At 41.7% G+C, this 17,799-nt stretch overlaps 2 protein-coding genes across 5 annotated transcripts in view; one reads left to right on the top strand and one right to left on the bottom strand.

Moving 5' to 3' along the window:
* Nucleotides 1-684, bottom strand: part of LOC106821407 (inner centromere protein A-like) — a 14,070-nt gene extending 13,386 nt beyond the window's left edge. For all 4 annotated transcript variants that reach the window (XM_014826187.1, XM_014826188.1, XM_014826191.1 and 1 more), the window contains exon 1: nucleotides 620-684. The gene's annotated coding sequence lies outside the window, so the exon portion shown is untranslated. The remainder of the gene's footprint in view (nucleotides 1-619) is intronic.
* Nucleotides 685-1,032: 348 nt separating this feature from the next.
* On the top strand, nucleotides 1,033-13,875 carry LOC106821403 (ras-related protein R-Ras2-like). Its single transcript, XM_014826171.1, has 6 exons — nucleotides 1,033-1,257; nucleotides 7,747-7,834; nucleotides 8,306-8,408; nucleotides 9,595-9,703; nucleotides 10,179-10,297; nucleotides 10,601-13,875. Exons 1-6 carry the CDS (start codon nucleotides 1,156-1,158, stop codon nucleotides 10,668-10,670), a joined length of 591 nt encoding a protein of 196 aa, XP_014681657.1. The 5' UTR covers nucleotides 1,033-1,155; the 3' UTR covers nucleotides 10,671-13,875.
* The last annotated feature ends 3,924 nt before the right edge of the window (nucleotides 13,876-17,799 follow it).

Here is a 17,799-nt window from a genome sequence, read left to right as displayed (position 1 = left end):
CAGAGCAAATCAAAGCAGCCAATCAGAGGAACCCTTCGCGCATTTGTGGTACGGAAAAAATAGACGCGTACGGGCCGCATTAGCAGCGCATGCATTTTGCATGCGATCTCACGAAATTTCAATGAACCCCGTTCTGTCCCAATAACTCTCACCAAAATATAAAAAAAGGTTATATGGGACAGAATTATTCGGTCTATTACTATTAGTATTAGTATTATAAATACTGTGCATGACTGTTTCTTGGGGCTGTGCGTCAATTCGAGAGAACGTAACAATAACATTACAGTCTACAGTACGGACTACATCATCATCATCATCATTATTTCGGCTAGCTCTAGTATTAATAACTATAGCCCGCGTACGGTTGCCGCTGGTGGCTTGCCAGCGGCAACCGTACGTAGTATATAATATAGTTTATACTAGAGCTAGATTTCGGCGCGCATATTTTCCTACCGAGTACTGGCTACTGCCGTAATTTACTAACAATAACAGCAATGTTATCTAATGTACTGATTTTATATCAATCAGTAAAAGGAAGTAGACACATAAATAAATCATCGTATATGGTAAAAGCGTATCAACTTTACTTTTAGTGTGATTCGTAGGGATAAATACTCACAAACCGTGTTGTTTTCAATGGCGCAACGCGAATATTTCGGTTTCAAATGCCCTCCACTGCTGGCTAGCCAATCAACGCTCAGCATATGAAATTTCCCAGACACCATTGCAGATCATAGTAAGTTCGGCTGGTGATTCTATAGGGCTTAAAAATAATAAATTAATTAGTTTTAGTTACATTATGTTCTTGAGTCACAGGCGTTATGCCAACAGTAATTGGTTATAGAAAAATAAATTGTCAACGTTTGAACTGTAAATATTATATATAATATGGATAAAACAGCAAACCCGCTCACTATGCGTTAGACGGGTACGCTAGTTAGTTGTATATGTATAGTATGACAATAAACTCGCAGTGCTACCAGTCTAAAATCAGGCTAGGCACGAATCTCGGCGTATCTCGCGTGAGGCGTCGTCGGCTGTTTCTGTTACTAGCCAAAGTTTAGGTTTTAAAATCATAATAGCGTTGAAGTGAAGCGTTAATTTAGAGGCTATATCTATATATATTTATAAGATATATGTGTATATAATTTCGCAATGTCAAAAAGCAGCGATACAAATTATAGCCAAAGTTATAAGCTTGTTGTTGTTGGAGGTGGTGGTGTTGGGAAAAGCGCGCTTACTATACAATTCATACAGGTAAGTCGCTAAGTGTAACTGTAAGCTAGTTTCAGGCGGTTACATCCTGCATAGCTCTAGAACTATATCAATATGATACTGATAGTATAGGCTAGCCCTTTGCTCTGCCACAGGGCTATGGCACAAACTATTTTGAAAATGGGCAACGAAACTGCTCCCAGGAGGGTCGCCGATCCTATCGGCTCACAGAACCTGAGAACGCAAAATGAGCGCTTTTGTTTTAGTTTTGGTTCAAGGATAGAGAACATGAGATGATGAGTCCCAATAAAACCAATGTCATTTACATCAATATAAATATAATATTACATCAATATAAATATAATATTACATCAATATAATAGGTTAGGGTTAGGGTTAGAGTTAAGGTTAGAATTAGGGTTAGGCTTAGGCACATTGTCATTGGTTTTATTGGGACCCATGTTCTCTATCCTTGGGCCGAGCTTTTTAACACTTACGACAGTACAGACTACAGACTACAGTGACAGTACATCATCCTCATGGACCTCTTAGTCTTACCTATCTATCTTTTTGAACACTTCACAACTTTGCACCATGCATTTATTCATTTATTCCTTAAAGTCAAAGTCTTACTCTTAGCACTACTTGCAAATTCCGTTCATATGCTCGCGTACGTGGGTAACGTCATCCGAAATGTAGGCAAAAACACGGGGCATGCCGCCTATTTCTCATGGTGGGTGAACTGGCACTTTTCTAAACATAAACATGTTGCCTGGCAACCTTGTAAGTTGTATCAGTGCCAGTGCTATACCCACACCCCCATGAGTAATGGGCTGCCCTCGTTTTTAGCTCACCTTGACATCATCAAGATGAGCTATTGCCATGGGTCGTCGTACGTCCGTCCGTTCGTCCTTCCGTCAACATTTGGCTACGGTCAACGATAACTCAGGAACCGTTTGACCCACATGTGTGAAATTGGGTATAGTTGTTACTGCTATGCTCTTATATTGAACGTCCTATTTTGGAGCACGCCAGTCGACGTACTTTCGAGCCACGGCAATTTTTTTGGCAAAAATGGGAATTGCCATTAGTCAGTTCAGGTTCAACGTTTTTTACTCATTTTTGGTATGTGAATGAATAAGGTCCAGGGGCTTTTATATTTAAAAAAAATTATGCAAATTAGGTAGGTTTAGGCAATTATATAGCATATTATGTTATAGACACGCAGATAACAGTCTGTGGTGTCACACTCGTCTGGTTCGTTTTACAAGATTTCATTGACAATATCTTTAATGCAAAATTGGTATTTCCTCTCCACCCTGTCGATAAAACGTATATATTAGAGTAAAGTTTTACAAAACATGTCGGAACGCAGCATAACCTATTTATTTCGCTAATCGCTAAGAAACATCAAAGCGGGTATAGCGCCATCTACCGTCACAAATTGTGATTCATTTTGGTTTATAAATTATTGCGATATACAGATGGCAACCATGTGCTACCGCCTAGAAAAACTCATACAAAGTAAACACTTCCATGCAACCAATTAACTTTTGACAAAAGTTGTGTTATGGGCAGGGAAACACCATTGTCACGTGGTATATAGTGCTCAGCTACGTGGAATAAGCGTATCCTCTCAATCTTATACGTTACACATTGGGAGCTCCGCTTTTAGGCAGTGCCTAAATCTGAATATTATAAAAACGTTAAATGGCGATCATTTAGGTGTAACGCCATCACTCGCCCACATCTCAGACTTTCACATCTCAAACATTTATTTTCACATAAAAAAATTACACATATATTTATCAAGAGTATATAATGGTAGTTCTCCCATATATACTCTTCGTTTCTATAATGTACGTCGATGGTTGCTCAATTAAAACTGACTTTTTCTCACTCACTCATTTGTGTCCTTTTTTGTGGTGAGCTACAGTGTCATTGACACTTTCTTTCATTTCTATGATGATCTGTTCTGCGTTGGAGCAGAGGGAGCAGTTTTGTTGCCCATATTCAACATACTTTGTGCTATAGCCCTGCTGTGGCGGAGCGAAGGGCTATAGTTCTAGAGCTACATCTTACAGTGATGTTTCAAGTAAGAGGTTGAGGGATGTGCCATCTGCTGATGTGTTGCTATTTGGGAATTGATGATGGTACTACCAGTTTACTATAGTTCAATGGTGAAGTCTGCAAGAAAAAGGTCACAAGAAATCTAAGTCATTGTCTCCAAGACGTAGATTCCGTCTATCAGTGGAATTTATAACGTGCACTGTGAACTCCTGCGTCATGCACTCCAAATCTATCTTGTTTGCCTTAACTTATAACTTATAAGCACAAATGAGTCACTTTAATACTCTTTGGTTAAATCACAAGTTTTATTAAGAGTTTTCTCACATAAAATTCTGTTTGATCATTCATTCCGATATTTTCTAATTATTCTTATTATTTAATCTCTATTTCTGATATTTTTCCATAAAAAAATGGCTTAGTGATTGGTTAGCGCTTTGCCCTATAACATTAAGCAGTTGCTTAACAAGAATTAAAAGGGTCAGTTCGATATAAAAACTCAGTCATGGCTGAATAGAGCTCCACCTTACAGATAAATAGGTAAATATTCGAGTATTTGCATTGTCATGTTGAAGCATAATTTATGCTTCGTGTGGTAAATCAGCATAATTCAAACCCTGTTTGAGTGAGAATAATAGTGAAAGCTAGGATAGTGTTCTTATCCAACTGAAAATAATGTTAAAAGCTACAATCGCATTCTATTATAGACTATACAGGCCTCGACACTTATTTTCAGATCTGGTTGTCCAGTCGGGCAACAAGAAGCAATTTTTACTTGTCCAAATTTTTATTTTACTTGTCCAAAATTTACTTGCAATCTATGAGGGACTGTAAGGTCCATTTTTTTGGTTCAGTACATATCATATTACTAGGAGTGTATAATATAGAGATCTATAAATAGATATATAAATATACATATAGATAGATACATAAATCTATATATTATATATAAAGATATATATCGATATTATACACTCTTGATATTACAGATGGAAAATCGTAATGAAATTCACACGTTTATTTTTGCGTGCCAGCATGCTCATTGTGTGTCATTCCCGATTGCAGCTTTTTCCTCAATTCCAGAAAATTATTTTGCTGTCGTCCTCTGATCCCAGCATTGCCCACCCCCTAAGTTTAACCCAAAATTCCCACCCCATATTAAGTAATGAACATGCCCCTCGTGAAAAACAATCGTGCACACACCCCCTCCCCCCCTGTACATCACTCAATGCTGCCCCAGCCAGTCAGGTATACATAGCCACGCTGTTGCGGGCTGCTTTTTTCAGCGACCTTTGAAAATATAATGTGAGAATGTCGTGTGATAGCACCCTGGCTCAAAGGATGTTAGGAATATTAAACAACTAGAATTTTTCAGTTGTCCGTTCGGGCAACTAGCCAAGAGAATAACTTGTCCGACATAGACTTTTATTTGTCCCGGGCATCGGACAACCGTTAGTGTTGAAGGTTGCTAAATATGTGTTTTATCATTGGTTCTGATATTACTTGATATTTGTGTCAGCACAGCATTAATAAGATAGAGCTGATTTTTTTGTTGAAATACACCGTCTTTGTACGTTTTGCCGCTGATCAATTCGCTAACAGTAACATATTTGCCATGTGCTCAAAAATTGAGCTATCGGCCGCCAACTGGGTCACATGCAAACATAACACTGATATTAATACCGCAGTTGAATGTAAACAGAAAGAACATCAGTTCCGACTAAGGGTTCATTCACGATTATCGTGTACACAAACCATACACTAAAGGGGAGTAGTTCAACGACAGTTGTACGCTTTTAGAAATGCAAAGAAATGTCGATTCATACATTTCCTCTAAATATATTATTGTTCAACTTCATTTATTTCACCACAGTACTTGTAACAGATATAAGTGGATACAGCATATATATATGTATGTGCATATGTATGCGTGTGTATACATGTGAGTGTTCGTGCATTCATTCAACAAATCTGCCTGTTGGCTCTGGATGGGAGGATGCAAAAAAGAACCCCTATAATAATATCTTCATCTCTCCATGCCTGTTGGCAGCATCAAAAGTAAATCGAATGAAGACCCCCCCCCTCTCTCTCTCTCACCCTCGCTTGCTCTCTGACCCTTTTTCACCCTCCCTCTCTCTCTGCCCCCCTTTCTCCCCCTCCCTCGCTCTCTGCCCCTCCCCTTTCTCTCATTCTCACCTTTCCTCTCTCTTACCCTCCCTCACTGTCTGCTTCCCTCTCTTACCCTCCCTCGCTCTCTATCTCCCTTCTCTCTCACCCTCCCTTGCTCTCTGCCCTCTTTTCTTACCCTCTCTTGTTCTTTGCCCCCTCTCTTACCCTCCCTCGCTCTCTGCCCCTCCCTCTCTCTCTGCCTCCCCCTCTTCCCTCTTTTGTTCTCTGTCCCTCCTTCTCTCCCTCCCTCTCTCACCCTTCCTCTTTTCCTCTGTCCCTCTCACTCACTCTCCTCTCCCTCTCTACCTACCTACACCCCCTGTCTCCTGAATGGCACTAGCTTCTGGTGCCTGTAGAGATGTTTATCATAATTCTCTTTAATGACCGTTCCTCTCTGAATAGATTCACAAGTTATGCTAGCTTCTCAAGGTGAAAGCAGAAGACGGCTAGAGCTGCGTTTCTACCCACCAGTGTGGAAACGTTTAACGACTAATGAAGATTGTTTATTAGATGGTCAAGTGGGCGATGTATACGAATACTTGTGTGGTTTTCCATCCTAGTCTATCATCTAAAGCACGCAGTGGCGGCTAGCATCTTGAAAAGTTTGTTGCTGAAACACGAAACGCAGCTCGGAGAACAGGCTGCAGCGGTTTTCGTTTACTGGGTGGTATTTCCCGAGTATGTCTCTGTATCTCTCTGCCCCTAAAAACATCTGTTGAGCATTTGTCGGCCTTTTTGAGAACTTTTCGCACATAGTTCGGCCGTGAATGGCAATAAATTCGAGGGAATTGCTGTTGCCACACAAGCACTCCAAATTAGTGTGCAAGTATAGGATAGATAGAAGTACATAAAGGAATGCAACATAAGTGAATGCCTGCTAAAGATCAAGCTGAGCTAAATGTTTATATGTTTTACTATATGTAGGGCCGAACACCTGTTCAGCAGACTAGGTTGCGGCAGCTTGCAAGAAGTTACTCGTGCTAGGCTTACGGTATTGCCAATGGTTACTACCGTATATGATCGCGTAATAACCGCGGGCGCCTATAAGCCGCACCTCAATTTGAATCGGGTAACCAAGTATTGCGCCTAGACGTATATTTCCCCTCACGGTATGGTGCACTTATAAACTGCAGAGCAAATACAGGGTTGAAATCTGAGGCCAAATTCGCGGTTATTACGCGAGTATATACGTTAGTAGAACTTTTACGATTTCTCACACACGCGTAGTTCAGTTTGCAGTGTAGTGGTGATCGTGCTTGGCTTTCCTTAATTTATATACACCATTAACACCAGATCAGACAGTTTGCCTAATCAAAATTATTGGGTTAGGTTTTTACTACCCAAATAAAACTAAAAATAAAATAACTTCCTACAGCATCCGTGACTGCACGCGGTTATAATTACACGTACTCGTCTTATACGCAGTTTCTGATGCAACAAGTGTTGAAAGGCCATTAGAAATGAAAATGTTGAAGTTGTTACTTGATTATCATTTGATTCGTTTTCGAAAATTAAATGCCTCTATTCTCTAAAGACACTCTTCTGAGCTTTACTTTTTTTCTTGCTTCATGTACCTCAGAACTGTGACTATAGGGGGGGGGGGGCAACCCCTGTGACAGTTGTAGGTGAAGGGGAGGTAGGAAACTAGCAATTGCCATATACTATTTCTTATAGGGGTAGAAGATAAAAGTGCAGGGTACTAATCTCACGCCACTAATGCACGCACACAACACAAACGCCCACCTGCACACACACACACGCACACGTGCGTGCGTACTCACACACCCACACATACACACATGTACACACGTGCGCGCACAGGAGTGAATGAAATGTTAGTCTGATGAATGTATTTTGTCTTTTCATTTAAATACCTATTGTAAGAATTACAGTGTAATTTGTCTTCCAGCATGGAGTGACAGTGGTTGCTCCGGCGGGCCTCTTCCGGAAAATCTTCGATATTTTACTGATAAATATGACAGTAGTGTGACATATGATAGTATAGTGTAGTATGGTATGTGGTATGATATGTTATGGTATTGAATAATATGGTATGGCATGGAATGATATGGTATGGTTTGGTATGGTATGATATGGAATGGTATAGTATAGTATAATAGTACTATGTTATAGCATAGCATAGTATGTGTAGTTTTAATAGTATGCTCTTTGCCTTACAACACTAGTGCTAAGATTCTACATGTTCGATGCTGCCAACTGGTGAAATAGGACAATATGAATCGTGCTGCTGCAGATGTTTGAGTTCACATGAGTAATTCTACAATTTTATTCCAGTCGTATTTCGTAACAGACTATGATCCAACTATTGAAGACTCCTATACTAAGCAATGTGTGATTGACGATGTAGTGGCTAGACTTGACAGTAAGTACTTCATGACTTGTGTGCATGTGTGCTTAGGTATATACATATAGTTTTACCCTTATGTAAGGTTCATTCAAGGGAAACCCTAAAAGTTTCCCTTGTAAACAGATGTCAGTTATATAGAGATGGTTTCAATATATGACTGCCACTTAGTGCAAGTGCCAGAAGTGTTTTATAGACAGGTGTTCATTCTGGGGTGTAGTGGGTCCAGGGATCCCCAACATGTGCCACTGTGGATAGTGGAATGTAGGAAATCTGATATATTCACATTCATGAGGAAGGGTACTTGGTGCCATACTGGCTTTAGAATCCCATGTTTATATCAGCAGTGCATCATATATATATTATATTATACTATAATATAGATACTCTATACGCTCCTGTTTATGACAGAGTGATGCTAATCTGCATGCTGCATAGTATTGAGATGTATAGTCTGTGGTAATGGTGTCTTATCTTGATGTCCTGTAGTTTTAGACACAGCCGGCCAGGAAGAGTTCAGCGCCATGCGGGAGCAGTACATGCGATCAGGAGAAGGCTTTCTTCTCGTCTATTCGATCACCGACCGAAACAGGTGAGCTGTCTGCAAGCTCTGCGTGTCTCCTGCCACACCTGTGCACTGTCTGCAAGCTCTGCGTGTCTCCTGCCACACCTGTGCACTGTCTGCAAGCTCTGCGTGTCTCCTGCCACACCTGTGCACTGTGTGCTGCTGGTGTGATGTTCGTGAAATGCACGCAAAGCTCAAATCGTTCGCATGGTGATTAAAATGCAATTTGGTGTGCAGCCATTTATGTTGGTGCGAGCCTGGGGTCATTTACTCCCTGCACTCTTTATTTTAGTGCTAAATCCCCTAATTTTATATCAGCAATCTTGAGTATGTGTGATTCCCTGCATAATCTCTTATAGATAACCGAAAATACAAAAACTTTGAAAACGATACAGTTTTGGGTGTTATAAAATCATATTTTATGATAGCATAATGATATGATAACATTAAAATATATGTTATGTTATGCGCCAGTTACATCGGACGCATACGTTACTTATGGTCTCTAAAAGCTTCTGTTCTCTTGTTCGTGTTGTGAACTATCTCATTTTGCTCCTGGATCCCTCTATTTGTGGGTGGAGTGCCCAACAAAAATGTTTGTCTAAACGTAGCAGTAGCCTTGTGGTACCGTGGATGTACCCTGTAGTACCCATGGAGATTTTGCGCTACAATAGCATAAACCACGCAAATAGTGTTGGAGTAGTGTTGCAGTTGTGTACCAACATTCAATATGTTCCGATCGAGAGTGGTGTGAGAAAAGACGTGTCCTACTATTGAAAATGAACAGATACTGCTGTACAGTCATATATGTGATTATATCTAAAAGATGTCTATCCAACATGTAAGACCTAAAAAAAAAGACGTTTGTTTCCGCTAACCCGACCGAGCCCATTTTTAACCGCCATGTCGAAACTTTTTATTGTGATCAGCAAAAAAAAATCCCAACGTGATATCGATCGGTGAATGCATTGATTTGACTGAAGTCATTATATGGGCTGTTATAAGTACATAAAGCAACAAGTATTGTTAGAATACAAAAAAAAATTGATAAAAAAATGTTTTGCCTGCCTACCGTGTCCAATTTAGCGGAAACAAACATCTTTTTTTTCTTAGGCTTAATGCAGGTAAGTGTACTGGCTCAACTAATGCTGTTAAAGAAAAAGTGCTGTGAGTTTATATAAATACTTGAATTGTAACTCGCTTTACATTGCAGTTTTGATGAAATTTACAAGTTTCACAAACAGATTCTGCGGGTGAAAGATCGTGATGAGTTCCCTATGCTGCTGGTAGGGAACAAAGCTGACCTTGACCACCACAGACAGGTGAGAATACATACTTTACACAGACAGGTGATGTTAGATACCTTACACAAACAGGTGAAGTTAGATACCTTACATAGACATGTGAGGTTAGGTACCATACAATTACATGTAAGGGTAGATACCATACAAAGACATGTAAGCTTAGATACCTTACATTGACAAGGGAGGCTAGGTACCTTACATAGGCAAGAGGTTAGGTACCTTACATAGGCAAGAGGTTAGGTACCATACAAAGACAAGTGCGGTTATATTTCTTATGCAGATGTGTGCCTAGATACCTTACACAGACAGATGAGGTTATACACCTGACGCAAATTGGTGAAGGGTGGTATCTTGCATAGACAGCTGAAATGTGATACCTTACACAGACAGGTGAAGTGTGATACTTTGCATAGCCTAGCGAGCTGCCATACATAACAACTACACTTTGGATAAACTTTACTGACACATTCTAGATGTTCTCGTCTATCTACAGGTATCCTCAGAGGAAGCACAGCACCTGGCACAGCAATTGAAGCTACCCTTCATGGAGTGCAGTGCCAAGGTTCGCATGAACGTCGATCAGGCCTTCCACGACCTCGTGCGGATAGTCAGGTGAGCCTGCGAAAAGGCGCTGCAGATACAATACAGTTGAGTTCAAGCGATCGAATAGCTGCTGTTGTTGTTATCGATGCGTGCATGCGTGCGTGCGTGCAACCGTGTGTGTGTGTGTGTGTGTGTGTGCGTGCGTGCGTGCGTGCGCACGTGCGTGCGTACATGTGTGTGTATGTGTGTGCGTGCGCGCGTGCAACCGTGTGTGTGTGCGTGTGTGTGTGTGAATGTGTATGCGCCCGTGATTGTACGTGTCAGCGTGCACCCACTCCACCCCTCGCGCTCATGCTTTGATGCTTGGTGTAGGAGATTTCAAGCGGCAGAGCGACCACCTGTGAAGCCGAAGCCCCAGAAGCGACGATGCACCATCTTGTGAACACTGCGAGATCAGCCATGAGCAGGCGAGGGCAGTGGCTCGTAGGCACCGTGTTACACGGTTCGTAGTTGATTAAGAGTTTTAGAATTATCACAATGCATCAGCGATTTTCCTCGCGGAGGTTAATGTGCACTGCGACTGTCTGCATGTGAAGGGTAGCATCCACGTTTGGGTGAACGTGTTTAAGCATTCGTGCGGGCAGCTATTTCAGAGACCAGTTTACCTACCCACGTTTCTGACAGAATTGCCTTCCTCGACGAATGCGCTTCTCTCGTAAAATCTACTATGGCTTTTTTTCTCTTTCCTCGCGGACTGTTGGACGGAAACGTCGACATGCGTGTGTGAGTTGACGTGTGTGCGGTTGTGACAGTCGATTTTTACAAAGGGCTGCAATTAGCCTGACACCGATTGGAATGTGGCTTCACTGTGATTTCTTCTTCTGGTATTGATAGGGGAGTTTAGGTATTAACAGAAGTGAATCTGTAGGCACACCTTACGTGTGATTCTGCAGCTGAGTATGTTAACAGGTTAGCCATTATGAACAAACCGCGTATATGTTCAGCATCGGTTGGTTAATGAGGCAGCAAATACATGCCAAAATAGCAGCTGCGTCACTGGCGCTAATCCAGGTATATTGATCGAGTATAGATGCCACATTCTAGTTGCAATCGTCACTTGGCTGCTCACATATACATGCATTGTATAGCTAGTGAAAAAATGTTCCAAAAGTTGGAGTCGCCATGTTGGCGTTTCCGTAAACTGACAGCGAACGCGTCTTTCATGCGTGCTGAGAATTGACGTGATCCGAGACAGATTATGCTGCAGTCTACCCTCCCTGTTGTTCTAAATGTCGTTCCACACAAGTGCCTTTTAGTTTACCCCTCCCCAGGTTTCGTGTGTAGGTCGCCGTGACTCGTGCACACCTCTGTGTGTGTCGAGCATGGAATGAGACCTGCTCTAGCTCACTGAGGGCTCGTTCGTGTCGTCAAGACCAATTTATCATGATTACACATATCATTAGGTGCACGTTGTGCAAGCGATACGTAGTAGAAGCACAGCTGTGCGCTCTTGGCGTGGCGCTGGCTTTGGAAAGTATCTGTGATCTCTTGAAACGCGACAAACGGCTCATAACAACAAATAGTGGCTGGTTTTATTAGTTTTCTTAGTAATTTTCTGTTTAGTATCTGGTCTTATTAGTGGATGGTATTTGCGAACATGTAGGTAGTTTGACTTTAAGTTATATAACTAAACCTCGTTATAATGTGTTACTCCCACAAGTTACAATTCCTAACCCTACTTGCCTAACGAGTTATAAAGTCCTTCTTCACCCGTTATGAAGCTTACCCCACAGCTATAAAGCCTGCAACCCCAGCATAGATACCACTTTCCCGCAGTTATTCCATCGTGAATGTACCAGATTCCTGTAATTGTTTTCATTTGCGTTCTCTAATGGCCATTTTCATTGCGATTTTTTTCACTCAAATCTCCAGTCCAAACTTTTAATATGTGTTATCTATATATTGTGCATGTACACACAATAATTTTACACGTACATATCTCTGATAGGTGCCCGTGTGACTATTATTACTGAGAAGGTTCCGTTATGCATAATCACAAATCCCAAAAAAATTACTATATATGTTACTGCTTTCATTTTTTTGAAATCATATTCTGAAGTAATGTGCAGCAGATGGATAATTTGTGTCCTTCTGGCTTTACTTAATTTGAAATTAAACTTGCGTGTTATTATTGTGATAAAATCAAGCCAAAATCAAATGTAATCTTTATGTGTTCTATTGACCTGTTAGCTAGATACCAACGACAATCACTTTTTTGCTACTCGCATAATGTGTAAGAATCTTGTTTGCATGATCAATTCTTAGTGGGGACAATCAGTAAAATTATCAAGACTATAAGAATTATATTCATCAGTGCTATTTTAATTATATATATATTGTTCTTAGGATAAGGCTGTGACATGCCAGGCGTGTAGTTGGAAACATAGTCAAATAGTCTCTCTACTCGAGTTGCTCTCAGTAAACCTGCCGTCTAATGGCATCTGTAGCGCTTGCATCAGACTGTTGATATCAGCAGTAGCATATATGTATCAGCCTGTGTATGGCAGTGGGAGTGCCGGGCACAAGCCCAGTGGTGACAGAAGTAACGTGTGTGTCAGCCACTGCATCAGTTTCATTTGACTATGTGTGTAATAAGGATGTGTTACGATTTTTTTGTCACACAAACAAAAGGATAACATGGGTTATTTTCCATTAAATTCCACTATTCAAGGAAGTTATTAAGCTTAATTAGGTTACACTATCTATTATTGTTGGTAAATGACTAAAATCCTGGTTTAAAGGTTGCTACTGTGTTATGCATGGTGTCATTGCAGGTGCTGCCTCTTGTGCTGATGAGGTATGTTTTTATATTGCACATTACAATAATGGACTGAATAATATCAGGAGTGAATAATAGAAAATCTCTATTATTCACTCCTGATAATATCAGCTCTCATTGTTAGTTTCAGTGAAATTATGCATTATAAATGCTACATAAACATTTTATCATCATTGAGATTCGTCTCACTACCGTTGATCTCCTATGTAATACAGTCAGAAAATTTCACACTAAAAAATTCATAGATTCTAATGTACCATTAGAAATCACCCCAAATTTAACAGAAATTATTCATAAACATTATAAACTAAAGTAATGTTATTTTTTCATTGTAAAAGTTTCTAATGATATTAAAATACCGTATATAACATCGTAATATACAATCATAGCAGTGTGTACAATAACAAAGTGGTAACGTCAGTTTCTGTGTGCCCATATGCGTGCCTTTGCATAAGTGAGTGCAGTTTAAATCTGGAGTTAGCTGGCAACTTCTTAAACTGTGTGCCTTACGACTTGTAGTAGTATGGCACCAAACAATTTAAATACTTTTTAGTGGTATGTGCCTGATTGCTAATCGTAGTAATAGGGTAGTCTATATACGGTGAAAACGTATTCATATCAGGTGCCTTATTACTGATTGCAGTATTAGGGTAATGTATAAGGTTAGCTCTGCTTTCTACTGCGAACCTCAATATTAATTACAGTATTAGAGTTACTAACGTATGAGTTAAGCACTTCTTTGTACTGTGAACCTCACTACTGATTGCAGTAATAGGGTAATGTATACGGTAAACACATCTTTAAGCCACGTGCCTTACTATGTGTTGCTTTATATTGGCTCCAACCACTTGTTTTGCTTTGTTCGAACTGGTCGACCTGACAAATTCTGCAAGGAGATTGTACAGGGGTTTGAGAGACAATTAAATTTTCTACTCAGGCGTTGATCACGTGTGCTAATGCAACGTGAACCCTGGCCACCATGACATGTCGATTCTTAACTGGCAGAACGTCTTTTTGCGAGAACCCGATACTGTTTTACTGTTTTAGATGCAGATGCTCGCTGATAACTCGATATGGAGACGCTGGCATTTTACGTTTCTGTGTAAAGAGCCCACTTCCTGGCACATCTCACAGAGTAGCTACTTGCTTTGTAGAATTACAGAACATCCCCACCGGTGTGGTCGGCCGTCGATTTCGCTGTGTGCATCGTCAATCGCTTCATCTCTGTGTAATCCTCCTGGCCAGGTCACCTGGGATACTTACGGGTCATACACCTGTATCAACACCGTACTGAGTCGACGACCCTGCTTAGGCACGTGTAGCTCTAGAACTATAGCCCTTTGCTCTGCCACAGGGCTGTCGCAGAGCGAAGGGCTATAGTTCTAGCGCTTAGGCACGTGCAGAAGAGTGAGGGTTTCTCACCTACCTGCCATGGCATCACTGATCTTTGACCCATGGCCCCACCCCCACCGCCGACATGTGGTACCGTCTCGATCATTATCCTCCCCCTCCTCCCCGCTTTCATGTAATTGTCACCAGATGACTAGGTGTTGTGTGAACTTCTTCCGTGTTTTGACAACCGTTATAGTGTTAGAGATTCTGTCCGCAGCACGGAGGATGACACACCGCAACCACATGTTTCAGCACTTGGTCACAATCTACCAGCTAACGAGCCGTGTGGTTAGGAAGCCGAGGTCTCATTCACTAGTTAGCCCTAGAGTGTCACTGGAGACCCCTTTGTTGACACTGAAGCCCCCTTTGTTGACACTGAAGCCAAGGTGGTCACTGCCAGAGTGTTTTACGTCCAGACTACTGGAGACGGACCCACCATTTTACGTGGTTATCTGAGCCATGAGGGCTTCACAGTCATCACTGTCGGAAGCCAGGTTTGGCTAACGCTCCATTAGGAGTGTTCCCAACTTTGATATCATTAATGATTAATGATTAATGATTGATATATGACCATGACCATATACATATATTATTATATTATTATGACCATTAATGACATTAAAGTTGGGAACACTCCTAATGGAGTATCACCCCCAGGTTTTTACGCTTTGACAAAATTCAATTCGATGACTGACGATTGGATTGAAAGGTAGACGTGAACCACTCGCTATAACCACTGAATCACGGGGGCTCTCCTATGATGCACTGCATCGCCATAAATGTCTGTTTGCCATGCGGTGTGATCGGGACCGGTGTCTTTGTAATAAAATATGTGGGACTTTAGGAATTGTCGCCTCGGACTTTCGAAATCAGATCATCGGACCCCATTACGGGGCTCGTGCGGGACTTTGGAAACCCTGGAAAGTCCTGGCATTTTTAAATGCCATTTTCCAGTTCTGTCAGCTTCAGCAACTACAGAAGAAATGGTTGCACTGTGGTAGTCATGCTTGCTACCCGCGCCAAGTGACTAGAGCAAACCCTGTGTTCTAACTAAAGTTATGTCGGGCTTGCGAGCCGACTCGACTGAAAGCAACTGGCTGCAATTCACTGCGACTGCAGTGCTTAGGTCGGTCGACTGCGACGCGACTGCCTGCGACTGGCCGCCACTAGTTGCTCGGAATAGAACAGTGGGCAACTGGACGCAACTAGTCGCTGCCGATCGCTTCGAGTTGGTCGAAATCCAGTTGCTTCCAGTCGAGTCGGCTCGCAAACCCGACATAAGCTCCCCTTAAGGTTCAGCACGCGTGCGGGAAGCTCTGTTACTGGCGTTCATCGTGCTGCGCTGCGCTATGTGATGTTTGAAGAGCGATCAACGTGCACGTCGGCAGCCTGTCAGCCGACGGTCGTGGGATTGAGCCGTGGCCGTGGAGTAGTTAAACCTCGTAGATTACGAGCGCCCACAATATTCCTCCGCCACGCCGTAGGAGATGAAGAGGTTGTTTAGATCTTCAGTACTGCTGTTCGAAGCTGCGATGATCAGGGTAGGGGATTCTGAGGAACGAATTGTGTTCTTCTATAACAACCGTTGACCGCTTCAGAACGCTTAGAAGAAAACATTTCTCTTATCGTTGTGTGAGCACGGGAAATACTTCGGCCAGCTTTAGCGGGTGGAAGTGCGCTGTGCACTACACTCTTGCTTGCCGTTTACCGTCTGTCCTACATTGAGCGCATCTCTCTGTAGGCGGCATTTGCTTATCCAAAGTTCATCATATTGATTTGCGTGATGTCCGTGTAATGCGTGTGAGGACACATGTCGTATTGAGACAGCCAAAGTATAAGAAATAGGTGTGAGGGTGTGTGTGTGTGTGTGTGTGTGTGTGTGTGTGTGTTAGTAAGGGGGATTGGGTGCTACAGTATTAATGTGTAGACGTGGTGTCTATTGGTGTATGAAAACGAAGGGATAGTCCTGTTTGATGTTTTAATTGCTGTATCGTGTTGTATAAAAGTGAACGTGTTACGCTTATAAGTGCTTACTAACTATGTGTCTATTTTGTATGTGTGATGCATATCTACCTTTATGTGTATTCATTAATTTATATAGGGCTGTCTCGCTAGAACTATTCCAAACAATAAATTCAAGACATATCGACGTAACCAAAAAGCTGCGTGCTCGGTTATCATTTGGAGCAGAGATTTATTTCTATATTACCTGTAAACCCTTCCGTGTTGCCGATTGCTCAGTTTAAACTAAATGTAAATCGCGATACCCGCATTTCACGCTTTGGACTTATGGTTTGATATATGAACGCATAACAAATCTAGGCGTTATAATTTTTGTGGCGACCATGCCAACCATCGAGCGCAAGCTAATTTTGACTCACGATACAGCACGCGGCGCGACAAGATGACGGAATGGTCAATGCATCGTCAACTCGCCGCTTTCGCGACAGTGCCAGTAAGTACAATATTGTGTGCAGGCCCAAGACTCGGTGCACTTCCAGTCCGCGTCCCTGTTCATATGTATGCATTATGCTGAAACCTCAGACCATCCATTCACAGCTTTCACTTCTGCTCACCCCGCCGCAGTGACCTGATATAGACTGCGTGCCCAATGGCTGACTGAGAATGGCAATGTTTCTGACCAAGCTAGCAATCATCCGATGAATCGTATCACCGAATGTGTCTCATTAGGCTGGACTCGACTCTCTAGCAAACATGCATATTTGTCTATATATATACAGAATAATCTATACCAATCTGATCACCATCGCTGTAAACAATGGAATTCAACGGAGCTTCCACGCTGAGCTTTGCAGTGTCTTCCAAGGTTCCAACTTCTAAATCTGACTTAGCCTCGCCTTGGCACATCCGATATCTACCACGCTTTAAATACCTGGGTAGCCCGCTACGCTGTGCTAATGACAAAACATCTCTGAAGAAGTGTTGAAAATTGCTATGTTATGGTGCATAATGGTTAACCAACTATCCTAACACCCTGTCGGATACAGTCATACCGTTAGTTGCAGTACACTCATTGTAGCAATTTTGGCTAATGGTCTGTATAATTAGTGAAGTGGCGACGCGAATCTAGTGTTCATAGTTGTGTGAATTATGATGGCATCTCTTAAACGGCAAATTTGTAGCAATTTTGCTATGGTCATGCTAACCAGTGTGGTAAGAGTGAGTTGGCCGCCGTAATCTCGCAGTGTCATAGCTGTGTGAATTACGCATCTTTAAACGACAAACCTGTAGTCATTCATATTAAATTTCAAATGCGGGCGTCATAACGATCATAAATATCTGACTCAAAAAATAATACTGCGCACACGTGTGTTTTGAA

The sequence above is a fragment of the Priapulus caudatus genome, unplaced genomic scaffold (assembly GCF_000485595.1).
Source record: "Priapulus caudatus unplaced genomic scaffold, Priapulus_caudatus-5.0.1 Scaffold71, whole genome shotgun sequence".
NCBI lineage: Eukaryota > Metazoa > Priapulida > Priapulimorpha > Priapulimorphida > Priapulidae > Priapulus > Priapulus caudatus.
The sequence above is the reverse complement of the archived record's forward strand: the minus strand, read 5'-3'. Positions and strand labels throughout refer to the sequence as shown.